Below are 25,331 nucleotides of genomic sequence, written 5' to 3' on the forward strand. Positions count from 1 at the left end.
CGGTGTTAAACGAAGAGTCTATGCAGTCTTGCAAGACATCTTTGGCCACCGCCCACTGGAGGAGCAGAGTCCACACAGACTGATACTGTACGAGCTAGGTGGAGTGGCACGGGAAATGACCTCAATGTGAATAGTTTTCTTTTACTCAACCAGATGACTGCATTAAAGGAAAGCTCCACATGCTGGCTTACATGCCAAGCAAACACTTATACCACTTTGTAAAGGGTGACAATTTAATATAGCCTTTACTTTAGCAATCATTTCATGTTCAATTCATTTGCACGCTTTATTCTGTTCCAAAATGTATTCATCAATCATTATGATCAGCTATATAAATTAGTATTTTGAGTTTGTATAGTTGTGATGAAAGGTATGAGTTACGCCTGGGATGATTTGAAGTGCACTTTATGTCCTGCAATGGGAGCTCCTCTCTGGTTCTTTGGACTAGAGGTGGGAAACCAGAGAATGTCTTAATAAGGAGCTCTATGTGTTTGCAGTTTGCACTAGTACCATTACGTTAGTCCAGATCATACCATCACATTTAAAAATGTGACAAGCCAAATATGATAATAACTAACAATATGAATAATTTGGAGGTCTTAGTATATTCAAGAGAAACATTTGTTTAATGAATATTTGAAGTGGATAAAGAGGTTTAGGATATTTGTTTCTGAGAAAAAGACATCAAGAACAATGTAATTTTTTATTGCGATTGCATAGACACTGGCAATAATTACCGTTGGTGATATATCCTAAAGATAGTCTGCATCAATATGATAGCTACCGGTATGTGTCTAGCACCTGTAAAGTAGGGGCTTACTTTTGCGTTTGCCATTTTGTTGATGACAGTCACACTTTCATTGGTCCACACAGCCACAGTCCATATAGGTGCAAATACATTAAAGGAACACTTTGATTTTCAGCCAGAATCCAATTGTTCGGATGAGGAGATGGATAATATAGTTGTCAAAGAAAATACCCTATATACAGTATTCTTTGTATGTGTCCTGCACGAAACAACGTAAACCGTGCCGTTTTAAATCATATGTACGGATTATGGAATGCACAATGGGATTTAGGAGGAAAATCTGAAAGTTTTAATTTAACATAATGCTAGAAAGGAAGGTGTTCTGTAATATTGTGTGAAAATGATATCAGCCATCATATGATTGTATCAAAATAAATTTTCATAAAATTGTTTAAATGTTGAATTTCAGGGAGCAACAGCATGCAATCATAATTATCTTGGCAGGTAGTAGAAAATGTGTCCGGTTTGTTTTCTTTTACATCTTGAATCATGTTAATTTGTGCAAAATTAAGTAGGCTACTTATATATTGTATAAAACTACTTTCCTTCATATAATGGTTGATGTCATTTTAGAACTTATCACGATTTTTTTACATTGTTAAAAATTAAACATGCAAATCAATAAACAAGGCTTAAAACATAATTTTCTTTAAAATAAAATAAAAAGTCACACAAGCTGTCTGTTTAAACAATGACTGAACAATGAATATAGACCTAGGCTGTTACAAATCGTTCCCAACAAAGTGATAAGTTAGCCATGAACCTTATCTTCAGTAATGAAAAGTAACTACCAGTAAGACGCCTAAAGGCGAGAAGCGACCTCGCCAAGAAGTATCAATTGAAACACAACGTGAAAAGAGTAAGGTGCACATATTGGTTTCCCTCACTGCTGTCATGTTTGTTTGTTGTGCCACCTTTTTTTTCCCTGTTCAAAAGATTTATGGGGCATTTGGCCTAATGTAGTGTACATCATTTGTTCACTACATTTTGATGTGCATTCTGAGGAGTTTGTAGTGTAGACTACAGTTAATCATTTTTGGATCGCGGTTTGAAACACCCTAAAAAAAAGGCACCCCAAGTAGTCCACTAGAGTGAATGAGCGAACTGGAACACAGTCAATATTTGTTCCAATTCCAATGAGCTTGTTTACATTTGACTGAAAATATTAAGACTGCCCCCTAGTGGCAAGAGCACAACAGAAATGCAATGCAAACCCTGAGATAGAAGAAAACTGTAAAAACTGATATGACGGTCACAAACAGGTATATCAGCCAGGAAATGGAAGACTTGACCCATTCCTACACTACCCTACCCATTCCTGTCCTATTGTTAACTTTAATGATTAAGAACCCCTCAAAATAACAAGATGCATACAATGGCTCTTTCAGGAATCAAAGCTTTCAACTGGATTGCAGAATAATCTCTTTTACCACCAGACCACCATATCCTGTACTCCTGTTCACTGTATCACCTGCCTCAGCACCTGCCTAATTCTTGCTTTGTCACAACAGTGTCGCTCTTCGAAAATAACCCAATTTTTGAGTGGTGCAACCACTCTGTCACTGGGTCCCTGGCTGGGTCTGTCTGTCTGAGCACGATAATAGCATTTGGTTGGTTTTCACCACCAAGTGTCACTGTAACACACACAGACATATTAACTGTATGATGATTTGGGGTGTGACAGTACAGTACAGGGAACCCCTGGGGACCCCCACACAGTAACTCTGTCATTTCTCAACCATTTCGGACGAGGGGCGGTTCACCGGCAGCGGGCCAGCACCCTGGGCACGTTTCTGTGGGTCTGGAACTTCCGGGGACCCCCACACAGAGTTGCACCACTCACTTCACACAGGTATGATTTTGAGTCATTAAACATCTACTGTTGAGTGCCAAAGCATGAATTAGGCCACAAATATCTTGAAGTGTAAGTACCATTTCACTTCAAGTACTGGTACTAACCGACCTATGATCCGGAGGTTAATTTCCGTTCCCACTCCACCTCCACCACTTTGTAGAGCTCCATGGTGGCTTTGGCATCCTCCACAGAAGAATGGCCCATCTTACCCACCTGAGGAGAAAAGAATCCTCCTCAAAATAGAATCGCTTAAAAAAATAATTAGGTAAACTTCGTAACACGTGTGCTACACCATTGCTTTCTTATTACCTCTTTATCGATCCATTTATTTATTATACTGCTAAATATATATGAAATAATAAAATAATAAATCCGCACACCAGTATTCTGCTCCCATCGTGTATGTATTGTTTCAAGTTCTTCCTCAGACCTTGCAGCTCGAAGCGTTATCACTAATAAATAAAAATAAACACAATGGAAGCAGCATTTTTGTGTGCAGATTTGTCATTTCAAGTAGATTTTTTTTTATCAAGGAACCAGTCCATGGCTTAACTGGCTTTTGTCACTTTGTGATACTTTTTTCATTGATGTTTATTCTGAATAGCTATGGTGAAATGTTATGAATGTTATGAATTGGATGTTGTGGTAGATTTGTATATTTTAGGCAATGAGTCACACCTGTGATGAACTTTTAAGTGTAGGGGTAGATCCGAATAGTAAAAAAAGATAATGCCCATTACCTTTCCTAACCATTTTTGAGTGGTGCAACCACTCCAAGGAACAGCAATGTCCGTGTTCACCTATGTGTCTACAGTATGTGTTGGTTAATGAGCACCAGTATATGACTATTAGTACGAGTAGGGGCGCTGTTTGCCAGAAACAGAGAGAGGGATAGAGCTGCACTGTTGCCTGCTAATGAGAGAGAGAGAGAGAGAGAGAGAGAGAGAGAGAGAGAGAGAGAGAGAGAGAGAGGTGGGGTTCACACGGGTGTGATTTTCTTTAACCTCTGGAAAATCATGAGGTCAAGACAGGTGAGAGTTCATAAAGGAGAGTAGTGTGCAGAACTCACGTTCACATTATTGTCTATAAATTTACAGAATATAATCTTAATATCTTTAAGAATTGATGTATAGTCATCGTTTCTCCTACCTGGATGTCACGGTTGAATATAGCCTTAGTAAGTCTCTTAAGTGAGGCACACTCTTTGTCAGCAAAGCCAGCCTTCTGGTTGAGCAGAGGGATACGGGAGGTGTCTCTGGTAAGCGCAGTGGGGTGAAAGTAGCTCAGGGCCTTGAAGTCATTATGGATGGCATGGCCAATCACCACCTTCCCTGTGATGAGCCTCAGTATCTACAGACATAAATGTAATAGTTGATTAAACAGATGACCACATTCATTACTACTGTACTAATGAATGTCAAAAAACACAAGATGAAACCATTTTGAAAGATCTGATCTTGACATGCTTCTTCTTACCTCCTTTCTGGCATCTGTGTATGGAGTAGCTTTAGCCAAGTCACGCCATCGGATGCCGCTCCAGCGAGTGCGGAGGTCAGTAACAGGCACAGGCGGTTTGATGAACTTGTCATACATCACATCACCTTCATAGGACACTATACTACAGCGTGCCAGCTGACTGACACGACCTTTTAGGCCAGTGCCCACCATCTCACAGTCTATGGCAAGATATTTAGCTGGGTTTCCAATTGGTCCTGATCCTCTGGGGAAAGAGGCTGTTGCTTTCATTGAGTTTAACTTCACGGTTTTCTGTGATTGCTCAGGGTTGCCAGTGTTCGCTACAGAGACAGTTAATGATGCAGGGCTGTTAGTGGAAGCAGATGGCTGAGAGTCTGCTACAGAACTTGTAGCGCTGCCTAATCTGTGTGTGTGAAATGGGTTATGTTTTTTTGTGGCACTAGGGGGTGGAGGACGCAGGGCACCATTTTGCCATGGTGGTTGGCCTTGATGGCTGTGCCCTTCCTTGATGTGGCCAGGCCAGGGCCTTACCTTTTTGTGTTTGTTTGTGTTCTGCTTGTCTTTAAGGAGGCCCCTTCGTTCCAGGAATTGCCTCTTTTGAAGAAACTTCTGGTGTTTATCATTTCCTAATGATTTTTGTGGTATACTTTCATCTGAGGAAACTAAGTTGATTATGGTATTGATCTTGGTGGGCTTGCCATCATCATCAGATGACACCAAATTGATCATTAGGTCAGACATGATGAATGCTTCGGGATGAAGTCAGATTCTAGAAGAAAACTGTTCCTTCAACACACTTTCCAATAAAGGCCCACGTAGATCTAGTTACATATTATATCCTCTATGATAAAAAAATATAAATATAATTCCTAATCTGTAGATTTGTGGAGCTGGCTTTCACCACCTGCAAGAAAACAAAAAAGAAGGTATAATGAACAGATTAACATAATTGGGTAGCTGTAGATTAGTAGGTAATGTGGTAATCAGAAAGTCACCGGTCCACCTCCCGGCCCCAAGTATCCCTGTCTGAGCAAGAAACTTAACTTAATCCCTAAAACTGCTTGTGCTCATCATAACCATCTGAACGTCAATCAAATATGGCCCATCATGGTTTAAATTTGAACAGCTATTACAGAACCCATAGCACTACTACCCAGCCTAGCCCTAGAATGTCTCCTGTTGTTACATACAGTTGGCACAGTATTCCACATACAGGAGCCATAGAATACCGTGCTTAATTTCTGGTTGGGCGCAACATGCGCGGCATTAAATGTGATAAATGCTCCGTTTGTACTCACCCAAATAATTCCAAAGATGTGAACATGTGAAAGTTCTGGCACAAAACGTGTATTTAGTCAATTATCTCCACTTTTCCAAGAGATGCACACGGTCGTCTTTCTCTCCGGGCAAGGGGGCACGGAATGACAGCTGGACTTCATTATGAAAACGTTTGGGTCACACAATTGGCAGGTGCCTTGCGATAGGTGCGGGGTAATTAATCACACCACCTGCCAATTGTGTGACCCAAACTTTTGTGTTTCCCTGGTCAATTGGTGATGACGTCTGCGGTAAACAACAGGAAGTATTGGTAAAATCAGTCCATTGATCATTCCGGGCCCCTTTGCCCGAAGAAAAAGATGTCCGTGTGCATCTCGTGAAAAAATGGAGATAATTGACTATCACTAAATACACGTTTTGTGCCAGAACTTTCACTCCGCTCCGCTTGAGTGTTGAGATGTTTCAAAGACGCATAAAGCGGCTATAGGAGACCGCCGCAACGTGTATGAAATGGCATTAACCACCGATGCTGTTAAATATTTTTAATCTTTTTTGGAAGTTTTGGCTGCTCTGAAATTCTCTCTTCCTCCATTCCTTATTGACTTCCCATTGTATCCTCACGCACCGAGACTGGCTAGCTGCGCGTCCTAGTTACTGCATCTGATTGGCCGACCACGTACATGCAGGATGTTTATAATGCTAGGAAGAGAGAATTTCAGAGCAGCCAAAACTTAAAAAAAAAAAAAAAAGATTAAAAGGAGGCTATGTACATCTGTCTCCCATGGAGACAGTACTGAGGGACCCTGGGGTATCGACGTCCAAAATTTTGAAACGGTAAACCAGGGTTTCGAAAGGGTCTAGGTCTATACACAATTAACCCATGTTAACTGGGCTAACACGCCTACCTGGTTTAAAAAGCAGACAGTATTAAGCCCGCTATTAAATAAAATAAAGTATATATTTAAATTGACGTTTATAAATGTGATTTATTTATTGAAGTAAATATTTATAACAGTTTGCAGGATTACAGTACATTTCAAGCACAACTCAATACAAAAACTGTTAACTGTGAGTGGACGACACCTAAAGCATTACACTTGTTTACAAGAGGGTCCACCGTTGACCTAATTTGTAACTAATTTTAAGATTGATTAATTAGCTCGCTACAAGCAGTGTGCTAAGCTATAGTGGTTATTATTGCTTGCCTATAGTTGCCTTGACTCATTTTTAACTTCAAACATATTTGCTTCAGGGTTGTTTGTGGTAACAAAGCCAGGATGGCCGTTATAAAACATTCACGGTGAAAAGTGTCCGATAATAATTGGATTAAAATGAAATACAAAGCAACAGTCAGACCTGTAAACAACAGCATGCGTTTTTCCTTGATCAACATTAAACTTCATCTTCCGGGTCAAAGCTGATCGCAAAGAATCAAGGATTAGTCAGTAATGTCATAAATAAACGCGAGTTTTCCACAGAGCCATAGACAGTACGACAACTCCGTTCACTTCATGGGGCCAGGCTCTTCTACATAGACGAGTTTACGGAATGCACTACATGAACCCTTTTTACAGTCTATGCATGAACCAGACTGTTTTCTGCCCCCTCAATGTCGAAACTCTGGCTCTGGGTTTGTGACGTCGTTGACTTATCCCTGGTCAGAGTCATCTCTGTGTCCCTGGCAAGGCGGGCATACTCTCGGTCACTATCGCGAGCGCATGTTGCTAACTGCTAAACATAAACAAATCTACAAAATAATAAACTCACATTTTCACAAGCGTAGCTGTCAATGTCAACTCTGGTTGTATACAACATGAGTAGAAGTAGAACTAACTGAAGATAACGAAGCAAGCAGCTGACGACGGAATGTCTTCAGCACTTGAGGGACAGAAGCAGTGGGCAGCAAACATTACCACACTTCTGACCAAATACAGCGACATCTGTGACTCCTACATCATTGTACGTTACCGAAAATCCTTATTTATTTTTTACAGGGTCCAGCCTTTGGCTTTGTAGACCAGACCCCCAATGGAAAGGCTGAAGCCATTGTCAAATAAACAATTCCCAAACTGGCGTCAGGTCAGGCGAACAAAAACGGCGACAAAAATATGAGCTTGATGTGCGATTTTCGTTGTTTGTCATACTACGTACTGAATGAAAATAGTTCACTTCTATTTTATAAAAGTATAAAATAGAAGTGAACTATTTTCATTCTCTTGATCTGGGTTGTTGAGGTGGGCCATTCATATTCATTATACAGTAGCAATAGAGAAAGTTTTTTTCCTGTACCTTTTTATAGGAGTTCTTCAGTGAAGATCTGTGGGATACGTTGCCTACCAGGTGGCAGCAGGTGTTGGGTGACTTAACACCCCAACAGATAGCGGACCTTTTACTGGACAGAACATGCGACAGAAGGTAGTATCATCATGATGAACTTGACCTATTGTAATAGTGGTGATCTTCAAAATAATGACGTTATAGTTTAGCTATGTTAGTTGAAGCAGTTTGATTATATTCTTTGTGATGTGCGTTGTGCCCTTTTAGAACCACTGACATGGTTGACATTCCCAAAACACAAAAGCAAGGAGTGTAAACACTTATTTATACCATGTAGTATGACTTTACAACATTATTGTAACACAAATATAAATAGGCTACAGCTTTCAGTAGTTGATGATCTTACAAATATGTCCCATGAATCATCCTGTCATTACAGATACCCATCAGTGTGGCCACTTTCACTCTTGGCATTCCGTGCTACAGCACATGCCCTGGCATTTCCCAGAGTGGTCAGGCAGGAGCAGAGCAGACAAGTGGGCATTCCCGAGGAGTTCCTGGAAAACCAGTGTCAAAGCTCATTGCTTGGGCATATATTCAGGAAGCATGTCAAACCTAAGAAGCAGCATGAGATTCAAAAGCTGGGCACAGTAATTACATTTGCTTTACAAGGACATTTTTTAAGCTGATTGACTGTTGTGTATCAGGCTGTTCAAATTAATGTTTATCTGTCATTTGTTTCCCTAGATGGTAAAACAGCTTTGTGATCAGACTGAGTGCAAAAATGTGGTGGATGTAGGATCTGGACAGGTATTGTACTATTGTTGTTAGATTGGTATGTGACATGATACTGTGGTTTATATGCATGCATCCTTATAGCAGCAGCATCCTTATAGCAACACTCTGCAAGACACCATTCTTCTGCTTATAGGGCCACCTGACTCGTTTCCTGTCCTTTGGGCTTGGACTAACTGTAACTGCAATTGAAGCTGATCATGCGCTGGTTGATATGGCATCCAAGTTTGATGGACAGTTGCTGTCAGTCTTGGAGAAGGAAAAGAGGAAAAAGGTTGGTACTTGGTAGCTTTGATTTTATTTTAGTAAAAGAAATACAAGTAAACACAGTATAACTATAACTTCAACCCAGGATATACACATACAAATATAATAAAACATTGGTTTCCATTTACATGTCAGATACAACAAAATGTACACGTATGTTTATTCATTGCTGCATCAATAAAAATAAAGTGTTGGTTTCCAATGTGGTCCTGCAATATCGCATATAAGGAATCATGGTAGTGTTTGCAGGTTATGCAAAGTATGAGGAGTCTGATCTCCCCGTCTCTCCAGCTCTTTAGTAAACAGAAAATGCATTTTCAGGTCCGAACACAAGTTTTCTGCAATCAGGAGCAAGAACTCACACAGGATAAACAAATGAAATTTGATGTGGAGATTGTGGACACAAAGAAATGAGTAGACAAAATTGAAGATGATAAATACGCTTTCCTGATGAATTGGCAACCCACCTGAAAATGTATTTCCTGTTTAAAGAGATGGACAGACGAGGAGACCCCTGTTATTGCAACACTCGCAATTATTGCTATCTGAATATTTAACCTGTTCGTTCATAAAAGAGAAACAAACAAAAACCTAAAAGATATCCAATGCCTTTAAAATAAATATTGTTTCTGTATTATTTAGAAAAGCTCTTCTCAGGTGCCAGTGCCTGGTCCCTGTCCACGCCATGTTACTGGCTGGGTAAACCCCAAAGCATCATGGGAGATGTTCATCAAGCAGCTCAGTAACACTGAGTGTGTCAGCGAAGAACCAACGGAATGTGGATACAGTAAAAAGAGACTAAGAGACTCTGAGCAAAAGTCTGAGCAATCTCATGATTGCAAACACACTCCTTTCAATACAGTAAAGCCCCCTTCAGACTCGCATTTATCACCCAAACACCAGTCTAGCTCCCCTGCCTTATCAAAGCGCTTGTGCAAGGAGGAGGTTGTAGGGGAGTCATTCAGAGGTAGCTACAACCCATGTGCCCCGCCCCCGCCTGTATATCAATTAGGTGTCATACGTGTAGAAGAGACACAACGGAACACGGAATTTATCCTGACTGGTCTCCATGCCTGCGGGGACCTCAGTGCCACCCTACTGCGCCATTTTGTCAACTGCCCTTATGTACGTGGCATCACGTCCGTGGCTTGTTGCTACATGAAAATCACCACCAAAGAACATCCAAGCCCACCAGGACTGGTAGCCCCTCCGCTTCAACCTGTATTAACCAATGAGATGTCTCACTCAGAGTTTGGTTACCCCATGAGCTCCTGGGTACGGGGGTTACATGGGCATGAGCTGTCCTACAAGGCACGAGAGGGAGCTTGTCATGCTATGGAGGACTACATACAGAGGTTGAGGGAGGAGAGTGCGTTGCTCAAGACGCACTGTTACCGTGCAACCCTGGAGACTATTATCAGAGGTGCCAGGCCAGAACTCCGCAGGGCAGGAGTTCAGACTGTAAAGAAAGCCCACTTATTATCGTTTACAGAGTGAGTTACTGTCAGACCTACAGTACACCACATTTTTGTTCTGTTGTACTACTACTACTACTAATTATTATTATTATTACTAATAGTAATACATTATTTAATATAATATTTTGTCCAACAATGTTCACCTTACTTACCATGTGATTAATTAAGAATGTTTTGTATGGAACAAATACAAATAAATAATTTATAGTTGTTTTAAGTAAAGGCATAGAACAGGCCTAAAACATTTATTCCCTTCCCTTCCATCCATGTGCACTCAGGTATGCCCGTCTGGGACTGCCCCGTGTGGGTCTGCCTGCTGAAATGAGCCTGGACCCTGACAGTGTGAAGAGCATGCTGAGGCAGGAGGGCAGGGTTGTGGTCTACTTTAGCCTGGCACTGTTGCTGGCACCGGTGGTGGAAACATTGGTACTGCTGGACAGGATGATCTACTTGCAGGAGAATGGTAAGCGTGTGCATGGGTGAGTGATATGTTACAATTACAGTTGAGGTGTTCAGCAGATAGCCTTACAAAGAGTTACAAAGTGTAAGATTGCGGTAAACAGCATGAACTCTAAAGTTACATTTTCAGACTGGCAGAAAATGGGCAGTGAGTTTGCGATCCTGGCTGCAGTGTGTGTGTGAATGAATCATGGCTCTTGATTTATCCGAGAATAAACTGCATTTTTGGAATTTGCACACCACTGCTGTTGAGATAAAAACATCTTAGCTATAATCAGGTGATTTAATGATGATATTTTTACTAAGTTGAACTAAAGGTGTTTTATTTTATGTAGCACAGTATTCATACTCCTTTTAAACACCTAGAAGACCATAAATGTATGGAAAGTCTGACATTTTGTTCTTCGAACAGTGGCAACCTTTTTTCTCCTGTGAGACAAACAAATTAAATTACATACAGCCTTTTTTCTTTTTTACCCAGGGAAGTAGCTGAGCACAGGTGCTCATTTTCAGCAACGCCCTGCACATAGAAACACACAGACACACACACACATTAAAACCTGGGAGCTGACCAGTACAACCACAGTCTTATACTGTTGGCCACTAAGCAGCTCCAGGATGTAGAAGATGTTTAATTTTCTGCTTACTGATTTAATACTCTCTCAAGGGCTGTTATGAAAAACTGTGGAACAAATAGTTTGTTTTTGTTTTCTGTGGTTGCAAAGTACAAGGAATGTTCTGCTTAGAAGTTATGGGACAGACACATTTTATGTTACATCATACTATAAATCCACCCAAGACGACTGCAGTAGTATTGAACAGGACATTGTGCATTAATGGGGGCTGTACAGAGCTTTGGTGCATTATGTTGATGTGGAATAAGTCCAGTCATAACTGGAATGTTTCATTCTCTCTGTTTATCTAGGTATACAGAGTCATTTGGTACCTCTGTTCGACCCCGACTTCTCTCCTCGGAACCTTGTGCTTGTAGCAGTGAAGCCCAGTATGGATGTGGGTAGGACATGTACCATCCCACCTTAACCAAGATGCTAACATGATTTGGTGGCAGCTTTTACCCCAAGTACCTTACATTTCCCAAATGAAAATGGTCTGTCAGTTATGTGAATGGGACCCTAAACCACTGCCGTTGTAGCTCCATGCACAACCATACTAGATGCAAAAGGGATGTTATGACCAACCTACGGAAGTGGTTTGGTTGATCGGATCTTCAATGAATCTCGGATGAATTTACACCAGACTTGTTTCTATGATACCCAATAGCAATCTAATAACGCAGGACAGGAGTTTTACAGCATTTCCTGGTGTTAAGGGGAGCCATGTGCAGATTGGTTTTGTGACACCAGATGGCACTGTTTGATTACACCCCACTACACTGGATTATCAAACATTTTCTCCATAATGATAATTTTATATCCTGCTTTGGTTTGTATATTTTATATGTCGCTTTTGGACAGACACCAATTACAGCTCCTTCTAAAAAATATATATTGTGCAAAAGTTAATTTTCTTCTGTAATATAATTCAAAAAGTGAATCTTTCATACATTCTCAATTCATTGCACATGAAGTATTTAAAACTTTGTTTTAATCTTGATTATGGCATACAGCTCATGAATATATAAAAATATAAAAATATTTTATAATATATTTTATTAATAATTAATAATAATAATAATTAATAAATATATTTTTTAATCAAGAAATGTGAAAAGTATATTAATGTATGCACTATGCAGTCAATACTTGGTCTGGGCTATTGCTTTGATAACAGCCATAAGTTCATTTGTATTGTTGTCTTATGTCTCACACCTTCCTCTTGACAATACAACCTAGATTCTGTGGGGTTCAGGTCAGGCCAGTTGGCTGGTCAGTTAAACCCAGTAATACCATGGTCATCACACCAGTTACTAGTAGTTTTGGCACTGTGCCAAATCTAGCTGGAAAGAAAATATATCAGCTGTGTTCTAAAATATCCTGATAGATGGCTGTGTTGATTCTGGACTTGGTACAACACAGTGGACCAACACCAGCAGTTGACATGGCACCCCAAATCATCATTGACTGGACACTGGAGTCAACACATCTACCAGGAGATTTTAGAGTATGTTGACAAGCTTTATGGAGATGCTGATTTTCCTCTCCAGCTCGATTTGGCACCTGCCCACAGTGACAAAACTGTTAGTAATTGGTGTACTGACCATGGTATTACTGTGCTTAACCGACCAGCCAACTAGCCTGACCTGAACCCCATAGAGAATCTAGATTGTATGGTCAAGAGGAAAGTGTGAGACATAAGACTCAACCAGCTTCCATAACACCTCAGTGTCACAGGCTAGTCACCTCTGCCACACCCCATTGATTAAATTAATGTTCAAAATTAGCCCAGACAAAGTACCAACTATACATCAATTTGACATAGTCGACATTTCTCAATTAAATATATATATTTTAGTGGTCTTGTAAAATATATTTTTGGATAGGATTTTGATGAGCTGTATATCAAGATTAAAACAAAAGGTTATAAATAATTCACTTTGTGCAATGAAAAGTTAAACATTTTGAAGATTACGGAAGAAAATGTACTTTTGCACGGTATTCAAATGTTTTGAGAAGGAGCTGTATGTTTAACATTTCTTTAATATAACAGTGTCATTGAACTCCCTTTTACATGATCCGTGTGTGGATATTACAAATATTGAACGAAAGCAAGTAGGCCTAAAAAGCACTTCCGAGTCAAGTGGTCTGCATAAGGAAACGGGGATGAGCATTTACCTTCTAGCGCACAAGTTACTAAACTCAAGTTTGCACATGAAACTGAACTTTTTTTTGGGAAAGAGCCTTTCACACACCGAGCAAAACCTCGGCAATCAAAGCCTGATCGGGAGTTCTGACCCCCCCCCCCCCCAATTATGGGGGGGGGTCAGACAAGACTTGTTGGTTGCCAGTTTTAAGTTGCATTAGAGCCTTGTTGTGGATTCTGTTCAAACTCAGTCCTCACCTGTGTTAATGAAGAACTTTTCCAATATGTTTATTGATTTTTTTTAAAGAAGTGACTGCACTTTGTTGCCGTTTTCACATTTCTGTCCAAATGAGATCTGGAGATCTAAGACAACCTGTATATGCATGAATGAATCAGTGCCGATTTTAAACACTGTGGGAACCATGTTACATTTAACACAGAGTTGTTTTACACCACAAGTCCCTATTCTGAAACAGTGGAATTCATGAAACTCTGGTTAGACATTTTTAATTTAATACTTGAAGCTGTATGGGAAACAGAAAAATGAAACATGAGGGTATATTAATACCTAAATATTTGGAAACAGACATTTCAGTTTCCCCAGTTGCTTTTCAAACAGGACAGGCTTCTACCATCTTCAGTGTATATAAATGTACCCATTTTAACATTCAGGTGTAGAATATAATTAACAAGTATCAAAATAGTGCTGTTCATTTCTTTCCAGTGTTTTCGTGGCTATACATTAATGTACAAGACATCCGAGGTCACTGCTGGGGTAGGCAATCAGTTGTTTAGACTCTCTACAAAGAATTCATTACAGGCCACAGTCAGCGCAGCGACCAGAACGACAAACTCCTGAAAATCCACTTCACCATCTCCGTTTTCATCCAGGTCAGCCATAATCTTCTCCGCCACCAATGGGTCCTTGCTTGCCTAAAATAACTTATGAAGTTAATGGCATGTGCTATTCAGAAAATACAATAGTCTTGCTTATTAACGGTCACATTCATTTTCACTTCCTGAGCCATACAGTGACAATCTTCAAATCATGTGGTTTATACAAAACAATTACCCCGGAGTTAAGTGCATATCACAAAGCAGGAAACCAAAGAATAAATCAGTGGTTCCCAAAGTGGGGTCCAGGGACCCCCACAGGTCATTGAGGGAGCTCCAGGGGGACCCCAGCTAAATGATAGTTGGGAACCAAATGGACTAACTCAAGAGTGTACAAATGGATCCTACAATTATTGTACAATATACATTAGGGTCCCAGAGATAGAAATGCCATTAAAATGGGGGCCCGGTGCCTAATTCAGATCAAACCGCGGGGGGCCCTTGAAATAAAAAAGGTTGAAAATCACTGCTAGAGCCATTAAAAAAAATCATATGGGGGGTGGGTCCTTGGCATATGTTTTCAAGTGGGGGTCCGCAGGCTAATGTGTCAATTTGGGGGTCCTTGACATGAAAAAGTTTGGGAACGACTGGAATAAATTGTGAAAAGAGTACTTTTTGGCACAAATATATACTTACACACATTATGTCACCTAGTTCCCCCTTCAACAGACTCTTCAGCTCTGCTTTACTCAGCTTGTATTTATCACCCTCTTTTGAAGAGTAGGAGTGAAACACTTTGATGAGTCCTTCCATAGCCATTTCCAACTGGGAACCCATTTTCTGTTCTGGAAAGAATATTAAGGGTAGGATTCACCCATCAATCACACAAAACCAGTGACCACTTCAGTAGAATAGAGGTAAGTAAACTAACACCCTAGAGAAATATAGGCTACTCAGTTTATTGTAAACCACAAGCTGCAGTAGAATATTACATTGCAATATATAAGAAATATGCAAGAAAAAAGCTTCAAAATACACACACAAATAAAATGCAACTATTTTAATTGGTCCAGTTAGTAGACGACCACCAACACAAACCCGTTGCCCTTTAGTAACATAACAGATATATGAGAAGCAGCTACAGGGAAAGCTGAGTCAGATCGATCACTCCATGTCCATGTCCTGGCGGTGCACAATAGGCACTGCCCCCCGCAGAGCAAGCATTATGCATTAATTAGTGGACCGTGGTGGTAGATAATAGGATTTTGTACCAAGGCATAGGCCTATACTTTACTTTATAGTTTATATTATTTAAAGTGTACATAAATTAGCTAATGCAGCCACTCTCGGTAGCCTATAATGAATTAAGTTCCAGAACGAGCAGGTGCATGTCTCACCTGCATGGCCTAACTGACATTGCATTGGCAAGTTGATTATTCTTCTTATCCCGCAGTAGCCTACTGAATGCTATTGCTTACATCAATACAATGCACGCTATAGTCGCTATTCCATTGTAGGCCTGTGTGCAGGATCTAATTGTTATTATAAGCGTGTCTACTATAATAAATTGTAGCCTACCAGGTTTAGCATCAAACTCATATAGTCCAATTTGAAACTAGCGTGTCAGCCGCAGAAACACCATATTCAGAAATTAACCCAGCATCATGGAACTTCAAAGCACATCCTGAATACGTACCTTACATTTTCCACTGAATTGTATAGCCTGAAGGTTTTAGTTTAGTTTTATGTTTTAAAATAGCTTAGGCTGTAAATATCCAAATATTTTAGTCAACTCACCTGAAAGGCTGAACGTCTGATAACAGTTGAGAGAAGACTGACGTGGCTTCAACCTTCAATTAGACTTTATGGCGTTCTCTCACCTCTGCTGAAAATAAATCAAATTCAGGCGCCTCCCTCTGGCTCAACATGAACATCGACACCTGCGGCCATGCATGCACCACAGGTGAAACCACTTGACCAACCAAAGGCAATTAAATTACTTACCTCACCTGGCCATAGAGTTATATGACTTGGCATGTAGGATTCGTGGAAGGTTTGATCCAGAGCCGAAGAGTTCTGAATCTGATCCTCATCCTCATGGGGGCTCCCCGCAGCCCCGCCTCCCCGCAGCCCCCGCCCCCCCCCCCCCCCCCAGCGGTGGAAAAAAAGAAGTTGATGTTTTCACTGGTAGCCTACTTTGGGTAGACAGAATTGCGTTGGGGGCAGAGCTCATGGGGGCTCCCCGCAGCCCCGCCTCCCCGAAGCCCCTGAACACACACACACACACACACACACACACGCGCACGCACGCACGCACGCACGCACGCACGCACACACACACACACACACACACACACACACACACACACACACACACACACACACACACACACACACACACACACACACACACTGCTCTCTAGATTCCAGTCTCTTTATGCAGCTGAACTCTATATTGGGCCAAACCAACTCCCCTTCCAGGGAGGGGGAGGATTGCCTGTCACAGAAGGACATCAAAGGATTAAAGGACTTTTGGGAAACCTAAAAAGACTTTAAAATAGAGCTACAAGCTCAACGGAAATGTGAATATGAATATAATGTATATGAATGTGTTTTGTGCCAAGCCAGGCAGAGTTGACATGTTGTGGATCATGTTGACCCCTATTCAGTTGGTCCAGTCTAGTGGGAGGGGCCATGGCGGGTATAAAGCTCAGAGACTGAATATCCAAGTCAGTCTGTCTGCTGGTGTTGGTTGGGGAAGGAGCTGTCTCTGAGGAGGTAATCTTATTATCTTATTATTTAATACCATGGTTTACATAGATCTATTATTGTGATGTTTATTATGATATATATATATATATATATAATGTTTTATATATATATTATAATTATTTAATGTACATTTGAAAAGGCTGGATTTATAAATACTTATGCTTATATCATATGATAATGATTTATTTGGAAATTAGTTTGATTTATGTGGTTATATATGATACGCAGTACTTTGTTTTGAATATATATTTTTATTTCTATTTTGCAGACGTTTGGTCTCTTTTGTTGTTATCACTTGTATGTCACTTGGGGTTAATAAATCTTGCTTAAACTCTGCCCAACTGCGTAGCCGTGCCAGCCGTTTGTTCATACTACCCTAGCCTCAGAGAGGGGTGTGACATGCAGTCATCATCAATCACCATCAACAAACAGCTACAAGTGAGTAAACTACAAGACGCCCAAGTCCAAGTGTGAGCACGTTGTTAAACCGTATATCTCTGGTGATAAAAGAAAGAAAGGCATATTGTCCCTACATTCAAGTTGAAATCTTTACTCTGATACGGACACAAGTATTGAAATTGGATCGATTGGAAGGATCTAACCATAATGGATGTGTCACGCTATTGAAGCTAATGAAATGAGTGATACCATACGGATGAATGAACGCGCAGAGCGCGACATTTAATGTGGATTGGAATGAATTGATGTCGCTATTAAGCAAGCTTTGTGCAACGCTAAGTTTGGATCTGGAAAATAAGCGCTGCTGTTGTATTCTAAATACGGACGTCACGTTTTACTGATGTCTGTAAATGAAGCGGATGAATTACTCCAGTATGAAAGAGGCCTGTCCGTGTATTTGCTAATACAAAAACAGCTTAATTGATATAAGCATCAAAGCAATATTTTAAGTACTTTTTATTAGCAAGTGCATTCCATAGCGCTGGCCCACACATGGACATCATAAACCTGCGACGGGAACAGTTCCTGTAAAAGATTATATGAAAGAAATAAAATATTTAACTAGTTTATATTTTACAATTTTAGTTATAGATGGCAAGTATAATGTTAAGGAATATTTGTCTTATTAGCCAGAGATCCTTTTAAAATGTTTCTATTACTGTGAGTGATATGGTCAGCTTCTGATGTCTTTCTTTCTAGATGTAGATGGAGATGACCGTAGATGCTGCTGGAACACTGAACCTGGTCTCCTGTGTGAACCACCCCATCATGGCTGCTAAGATGTCCATGTGGACATTATGAGTGTTTGTATAGAGAGAAGCATGGCTGAAGAGCTTTGCATATCAGTCGTTTCTTGCTGCTGCCAAAGTCAAATTGTGATGTCTGTAGTGTTTAGTTCATGGTCGCTTATGAGATGTAGATGTATAAGTAGGCTACACCTGACTGGTGGAAAAAAGCTGCACAAAAATCACACAAATCAAGGGATGTCCGACAGTCAGTGTTGGTCGGATATTGTCCAACTCCTAATTGCCGATATCAACAGATACCGATATATATATATTATATGCAGGCTTTTTCCAGTGGTGGAAACATAATTCAAACTTTTTACTTAAATAAAAGTAGGCAATACTGCAATATAGAAATACTCCGTTACAATTCAACATGTACTCGAGTAAAGGTACAAAGGTTTTGGTATAAAATGTACTTAAAATACCAAAAGTAATTATTCATAATTACTCATTATGCAAAATGTATCATCTAAAATGATCTAATCTCTCATCTCAAGTTTTCAAATGTATAAAAATATTTTGAAAATAGCAGATCTACAAGCTCACATGTGTCTTATTGTATTGTGAGCTTGTAGATGTTTTTAATGTAAAATAATAAATAAAGTAAAATTAAGGGTTAGGGTTATTCATTTTTAATGCCTTTATCGGCCGATAATATCGGACATCCCTAACAAAAACATATATCAAACGTGTCAATACATTTCAAAGAATGCCACAAGTGGCACTAAAACTTCACCAATAAATAAAGAAACATCCACATGTTCCATAAATTAAATGCCACAAAGGTTTGCCGAAAAAATGAAGAAATTACAAAAAATAAGTTTCTTAAACATCTTCTGCCGTATGTCCATAGAACTTCAGCTCTGTTGCAGCAAGCCAGTACAATGTGTCATTGTCTAGGTCACCTAAGCCACGATCACCATTCGGTGGCCGGTATTTGGGGAAAATGGTCATTACGTGTTCCACAGTCTGTAGTGGATCCTCGCATTCACAGTGGGCACTGTCCGAGATGTCCCACTTCTGCTTTGAGGGTTGTCCACTCCTTGCAGGGGAGGTGCTGGCAAAGAACATATTTGCGGTCCTCGATGTATTCCACTGGTCCCTCTGTCTTGCCTTCACCCAGGATGCCTTGGAGGTGTCAGCTGGTGTTGTGTGGAGCAGTTCCTGGGCCTGTGTGGCAAAGGGGCACAGTGACTTGAGGCACGTGTGCTGTGGCAAAGGTCGCCGTGACTTGGTGTGTGTGTGTTGTGGCAAAGGGCACCGTGACTTGAGGCACGTGTGCTGTGGTGTCTCTGACGACCTTGTGGAGGAGATGGCTGGGATTCACTCAGCTGTGCCTTCCCGGTGAGGGCCAGCGTGGCTGCTTCTCGTCTGACCTCTGTTGGAGTGATTCCAGCGAGAACAGGCAGGCAGTTTGTTTGGGGTGGCCCATCCGGTGTTGAGGGCAGCATCCAGCTTCTTGACATGAGAGCTACGGCTCCAGACTGGGACACAGTACTCGGGTCGTCTGCATAGCCATACTTCATTGATGTTGTTGCAGGGAGGTCATGGATGTAGCTGTTAGTGTTGTTACTGGTGTGGAACCGAAAAGCTTCACAAACATGCCAAAAAATTCTAGTTTTGAACCTTTTTAATCTAGTTTATTTTCAAATAAATTAGTTTTTACTGTTTTGTGAAGCAACTTTGGGTACCTTGAAAAGTGCTATATAAATTGTATGTATTATAAAAAAAACAGACACACAGCAATTGTCGCCACACAGACATCACAAATTCCTATTGGCAGCAACAAGTGAGTGATGTGCAAAGCTATTCATAGAATATAACCACCATGTCTTCATTCCAGATGCTGCGAGGCTCAACCGGAGCCCCTACAGGTGGACATCTGCAGTTCTCGCTGTCCATGGATGAATCTGCATGGGGGGCTCTGAAGGCGGCTCAAAGTAAGAAACCACTTAGACTTTTCTATTACTGCGAGTGGTATGGTCGGCTTCTGTTTTAAATGTTCTCTATACATTTTGTGTATGATGTGAAAGGACACAATGTACGTATATCTGGCTCTTGGTCACTTAAATTAATCTTTCGTTCTTTCTTAGGGTGGATGGGTCGTGGTAGACGTCGTGGAAGGACAGAGATCCGTTCCTCTGAGGACTTCTGATGAGCTGTGAGTAGGAATATTTCTTGTTGGGATGGATATCTGTTGTACTGTTATGGTACGAAGTATAGCATGGCAGTATGATTCCTCCTAGTGGCACTGGTTGAATGTCTGTCAGCTCTCCAAGCTAATCAAAGTCTTAATGACACTTTTTTAACCACTTCAACCCCAGCATCTCTATTCTGGGGGGAGCGTTCAGCCAAATTAGCAGATCTACAAGCTCACACCGCATTGCAACGTGTTGTGAGCTTGTAGATCTGCTATGTTTGGCAAATCAATTTGTGTAGAGTGAAATCGGAGCATATACCAAATGCTCTCTTTAAAGGTCTGTTTTATCAAATCTTTAGAGGGTTTAAGTGGTTCTGAATATGCAGCTCAACAAACCAAAAGCTAATTTAGTCCTTATTTCTTTCTTTCTTAGGACGGAGATCTGTGTAGATGCCGGAGGACTTCGGACCTGGGCCTGCCCGGTGAGGAACCGCACAGTAAGAACCGCTCTAGGCCTTTCACGATTATGAGGTTTCTTTTTACTGGACGATTATTGTCGCTCAAATAAATTGCAATTAAATATTTAAGTGTGGCCCGGATGGTTAGCTCAACTGTCTCAACAGTTCTCACATCCAGAGTGACTTACAGTAAGCAACAACACATAGTAATGCATCAAATTCATAAACAATTGTCATCAAGAATAAGAAGTATAGACTATCCAGACTATTGGCAACAACAAGGGAGTGATGTGCGAAGCTCTTTTCTATGAAGCCATTCATAGACTATAACCGCCATGTCTTTCTTCCAGATGTACTGCAGGTCTCTCCAGGAATCTGCATTCCTCTGAAGACGACTCAAAGTAAGACCCTGTTAGGCCTGTCAAAAAGAACCCTAACTGAAACGTTTATTACTGTAAGTGATATGTTTAGCTTCTGTTTAAATGTTCTCTATAAATAAAAGTTTTATGTATATATGTTGTGACAGGATAGAATATATATCTGGCTCTTGGTCACTCTAATCAATCTTTCTTTGTTAGGATGAAGATCGCGGTAGACGTCGCTGGAACGCGGCTGCTGGACAGGGAGTGCACACACACACACACACACACACACACACACACACACACAAAGGCTAATTTGGTGTGTGTGTGTGTGTGTGTGTTTTTTTTCTTTGTTAGAATGGATATATCGATAGACGATCTGATGTTCCCTGGACAGAGATCCGTTCCAAAGCTCCCCCCTCCGGGGGCTTCCTCAGAGGACTCTGATGAGCTGTGAGTAGGAATAGTTCTTGCTTGTTTCTGAGGATGGATAACTGCTTTTGTACTGTTATAGTACGAAGAATGGCATCATTTACAGTAATCCAAAGGTTTTAAATATTTTAGGATAAATCTAAATGACACAATAGTTTGAGAGTCAATATCTCATATCATGAGCGTACCTCTTGGTCTTTGTAACAACTTGAATACAAATTACAAAAGATGTTGAGGACTGTACATGTGTTGATGCCTCCTAGTGGCACTCTGGTTGAATGTCTGTCATCTTTCCAAGCTAATCAAATCTTTGACACTTTTGTTAACTACTTCAACCCCAGCATCCCTATTCCGTTCAGCAAAAATAGCAGATCTATAAGCTCACACTGCAACGTGTTGTGAGCTTGTAGAGCTAATGGTTTCTTTCTTTCTCTCTCAGGATGGAGATCATAGACACAGCTGGAGGCTGGAGCCTCTAGAGATGGAGATCTGCAGGTCTGTCCATGGATGGGAGGACGGAGATCTGGGTAGACGCTGGAGGACTTCGGACCTGGGCCTGGATGGATGGGAGGACGGAGGACAGATCTGGGTAGACGCTGGAGGACTTCGGACCTGGGCCTGGATGGATGGGAGGACGAAGGACGGAGATCTGGGTAGACGCTGGAGGACTTCGGACCTGGGCCTTCTCAGTGAGGAACTCAACGGTACGAACCGCTTTAGGGTTAGGGCTTTTATAGGCTTCGTAAAAAGCCAATAATCGTCCGTTGCCGATAATTGGTCGATCCCTATTCTTAAACGTTACTGTAAGTGCATGTGTATGTTGTGACAGGACACGCACGCACACAGCAAAGCTAATTTGGGGTGTGTGTCTTTCGTTCTTTGTTAGAATGGAGATCTCAGCCGATGCCCGAGATCCGAAGCTTTCCCTGGGTGTTTCCGCTGAGGACTTCTGGGTCACTGGGAGGCTCGGACGGAGCTAGAAGGTTCGGTAGACGCCACTGGAACCTGTTTAGGCCTGTCAGAATTTAAGGTTTTATATTGGCCGATTTTAATTGTCGCTCAAATAAATTACAAGTAACAATTTAATTGCGTCATACTAACATTCTAAATAAAACTTTGGCTTTTGTAGGCTTTGTAAACAAAAAGCTGCACATGGTATAATTCAATAACTTTATACACTAAAAAAAAGAAGTAAATTACAAAGTGACACATTTAGAGCTTGTAGATCGGTTGCTTGCATTATTTCTTTAAAATGTTTGACAATATATGAACATTTTCAACATGGAGACGATTATGACTCTAAAAAAGTATCTCAAATACTTGGCGATTAGGTAATTGTGACAGGCCTAAATCCTTCTAGTTGTGTTTTTTTTATATCCTGTTCTGTAATCAGTTAGGGTTGACTATAGACTTTTTTTAGGAACAAGATCATCATGCCGGTGAAGAGCACGTTTCTAGCCGATGGAGCAACTATTTCTGATCACCTTTGGAGTTACATCACAGCAAGGTAACTATACAACACACGCACACACACTATGATCATGACATGACATCAGCTTGTGACTGCAACTTGTTCCTGTTCGCAGATGACTCGGCACTGCTAGTCTCGGACAGGAACAAACTGCAGGTTGAAAAGGCCCTCAGCTCTGAACTCGGTAGAATCTGCACCTGGCTCGCTGATAACAAACTATCTTTACACCTGGGAAAAACTGAATCCATTTTCTTTGGATCTAATAGTAATCTCAGCAAGGCAAATGGCTTCTTGGTTAGAGTGGGTGACAATATTATCACACGTAAAGATGAAATTACCTACCTAGGTTCCATCCTGGAGGCTAATCTTTCCGGTGATAAAATGGCCACCAACGTAATCAAAAAAGTCAACCTTTACAGGATCTCCTCACTAGTCAACAAAAACACCTTGAAGACCCTTAAAACTAGGCTCCATGCAGGCTCTTAGGGTCGACGACAGAGTACAGCATCTTGCAATGGGTCTGGTCCTCAAGATTCGATACACCACCAAGATACCCATGTACCTGTCCAGATACTTCCTTTATGTTAACGCAGTCCACACCCACAACACCAGAGGGAGTGCAACGAACCATGTACAACCCAGATTCGGCACAAACAAGGGACTAAATTATTTTCACTCCTATGCCACCAAAATGTGGAACGCCCTACCAACAGTCATTAAGACATGTGACTCCCTTTTTCCCCTCACTGTATAAGTTTATTTTCCCTTTTTACCTCCTTTATGATGAATTCCTGTTCTGTTCTTTGACTATATAGAAGTGTCTTATTTGTACGTCTCTAAATGTTTTGATGAATTGAACATGGTGGACCCTCTTGTAAACAAGTGTAATGCTTAATTGGGTCGTCCACTTACAGTTAACAGTCTTTGTATTGAGTTTGTGCTTGACATGTACTGTAATTCTGCAAACTGTTAATAAATATTTCAATCAATATTGTTTTATGAACAAAGTAGTAATGAGCATTTCTTTCTTTTCTTTAGGATGTTGCTGGTCTCCTGTGTGGCTCCATCTGGAGGTCACCAGGGTTCTGAGTCACTCAGATCCTGACTGGTAGTGGTGATATGTAGATGTGATCAATCAGGGCTCTTTGAAAATAATAAACAATAAAATAATAAACCAATATAAATAACTAGATAATAATATAAATAAATGGATAAAACGAACGATAAAAAAATAGATTATAGTAAAATAAAAGTAAATTAAAATAGTAAAATAAAAGTAAATTAAAATTAGTAATACATAAAATAAAATTAGTAATAGCATAGTAATGGATAAATATAATTAGTAATATAGACAATAATACATAAAATAAATTAAATTATCAATATAGTAATGCATAAAATTAGTAATAACAGTAATACATAAAATAAATAAATGCATAAAAAATAAAATTAGTAATAACAGTAATACATAAAACAAATACAATTTGTAATGCATGAAGTAAAATTAGTAATTCATCAAATAAATACAATTAGTAATATAGTTATACATAAAATTAGTAATAACATAGTAATATATAAAATACAATTAATACATAAAATAAATTCAATTACTTTGTTGTTATAGAATGACTTAAAAAAATAATAATATATCAATCACATCTACATATCACAACCAGGCTATATTGCCAGCAGGCAGGTGGACTGTAGACTCACTACAGCTGTCACAATGTGGTATACTTTGTTTTGACCCAACTGGCCTCCAAGGAGAGGCGAGCATGGAGCCGGACATCTGATGATACACGAGAGAAGACGCCATAGTAAAAAAAAAAATGTAATAAAAGTAATATGTTTCATGTTGATTGTAATTTATGCATGATGCCATATATCTGTAAATATTCATTATTTTCTTGTTAATAAATTATTGCATTTATACCCGGGTGTCCGTTATGTGTCCATTACCCTTAGATCGCGCCGCCGCGGATTTATTTATTTCCCAAATGGTCTAAAAATGAGTTATTTAGCGTACTTTTACCAGTGAATTAGCCTATGGTGGTGATGCTGAGTTCTGACAGCCGAGTCACAGCTTCTTCTTCTGAATTACTTTATCTTTGCCTTGGAAAATACATTTAGCCATTTAACCAGCACGCGCTACTGTTTGCTAC

At 40.3% G+C, this 25,331-nt stretch overlaps 3 protein-coding genes across 7 annotated transcripts; 1 reads left to right on the top strand and 2 right to left on the bottom strand.

Moving 5' to 3' along the window:
• Positions 1-689: 689 nt before the first annotated feature.
• Positions 690-6,809, bottom strand: isg20l2 (interferon stimulated exonuclease gene 20-like 2). Of its 2 annotated transcripts, none has more exons than XM_080767762.1 (4): positions 6,774-6,809; positions 4,140-5,043; positions 3,813-4,013; positions 690-2,876 (listed from the first exon to the last, which is right to left on the bottom strand). In XM_080767762.1, exons 2-4 carry the CDS (start codon positions 4,878-4,880, stop codon positions 2,772-2,774), a joined length of 1,047 nt encoding a protein of 348 aa, XP_080623888.1. In that variant the 5' UTR covers positions 4,881-5,043; positions 6,774-6,809; the 3' UTR covers positions 690-2,771. The 2 variants fall into 2 exon arrangements, with proteins under 2 accessions (XP_080623888.1, XP_080623889.1); XM_080767763.1 differs by lacking the exon at positions 6,774-6,809 and adding an exon at positions 5,438-5,570.
• Positions 6,810-7,120: 311 nt separating this feature from the next.
• Positions 7,121-25,042, top strand: mettl25b (methyltransferase like 25B). 4 transcript variants are annotated; one of them, XM_080768512.1, is made up of 19 exons: positions 7,121-7,376; positions 7,717-7,832; positions 8,134-8,344; positions 8,442-8,504; positions 8,626-8,763; positions 9,399-10,249; positions 10,513-10,697; positions 11,619-11,704; positions 16,957-17,065; positions 17,409-17,497; positions 18,218-20,246; positions 20,400-20,467; positions 20,880-20,943; positions 21,255-21,305; positions 21,483-21,719; positions 22,138-22,402; positions 22,585-22,681; positions 23,119-23,205; positions 24,208-25,042. In XM_080768512.1, exons 1-9 carry the CDS (start codon positions 7,284-7,286, stop codon positions 17,059-17,061), a joined length of 1,848 nt encoding a protein of 615 aa, XP_080624638.1. In that variant the 5' UTR covers positions 7,121-7,283; the 3' UTR covers positions 17,062-17,065; positions 17,409-17,497; positions 18,218-20,246; positions 20,400-20,467; positions 20,880-20,943; positions 21,255-21,305; positions 21,483-21,719; positions 22,138-22,402; positions 22,585-22,681; positions 23,119-23,205; positions 24,208-25,042. The 4 variants fall into 4 exon arrangements, with proteins under 4 accessions (XP_080624638.1, XP_080624639.1, XP_080624641.1 ...); XM_080768513.1 differs by having other exon boundaries at positions 20,880-20,928; XM_080768515.1 differs by lacking the exon at positions 8,134-8,344.
• s100a1 (S100 calcium binding protein A1) lies at positions 13,860-16,161 on the bottom strand. Its single transcript, XM_080767814.1, has 3 exons — positions 16,085-16,161; positions 14,984-15,132; positions 13,860-14,386 (listed from the first exon to the last, which is right to left on the bottom strand). The coding sequence occupies exons 2-3, from the start codon at positions 15,122-15,124 to the stop codon at positions 14,237-14,239; spliced, it is 291 nt and encodes a 96-aa protein (XP_080623940.1). The 5' UTR covers positions 15,125-15,132; positions 16,085-16,161; the 3' UTR covers positions 13,860-14,236.
• Positions 25,043-25,331: the final 289 nt, after the last annotated feature.

The sequence above is a fragment of the Protomyctophum bolini genome, assembly GCF_963924005.1.
Source record: "Protomyctophum bolini genome assembly, chromosome: 7".
Taxonomy (NCBI): Eukaryota; Metazoa; Chordata; class Actinopteri; order Myctophiformes; family Myctophidae; genus Protomyctophum; species Protomyctophum bolini.

Excerpts from the sequence above, each read along its gene's own strand:
- isg20l2 (XM_080767762.1), bottom strand. The coding sequence starts at position 4,880 with ATGTCTGACCTAATGATCAATTTGGTGTCATCTGATGATGATGGCAAG. Across the intron at positions 4,014-4,139 it reads ACACAGATGCCAGAAAGGAG|ATACTGAGGCTCATCACAGG; the intron begins GTAAGAAGAAGC and ends TTATGTCTGTAG. Across the intron at positions 2,877-3,812 it reads TATTCAACCGTGACATCCAG|GTGGGTAAGATGGGCCATTC; the intron begins GTAGGAGAAACG and ends TTTTCTCCTCAG.
- mettl25b (XM_080768512.1), top strand. The coding sequence starts at position 7,284 with ATGTCTTCAGCACTTGAGGGACAGAAGCAGTGGGCAGCAAACATTACC. Across the intron at positions 8,505-8,625 it reads TGGATGTAGGATCTGGACAG|GGCCACCTGACTCGTTTCCT; the intron begins GTATTGTACTAT and ends TTCTGCTTATAG. Across the intron at positions 8,764-9,398 it reads AGAAGGAAAAGAGGAAAAAG|AAAAGCTCTTCTCAGGTGCC; the intron begins GTTGGTACTTGG and ends TGTATTATTTAG.
- s100a1 (XM_080767814.1), bottom strand. The coding sequence starts at position 15,124 with ATGGGTTCCCAGTTGGAAATGGCTATGGAAGGACTCATCAAAGTGTTT. Across the intron at positions 14,387-14,983 it reads AACTAGGTGACATAATGTGT|GCAAGCAAGGACCCATTGGT; the intron begins GTAAGTATATAT and ends AAGTTATTTTAG.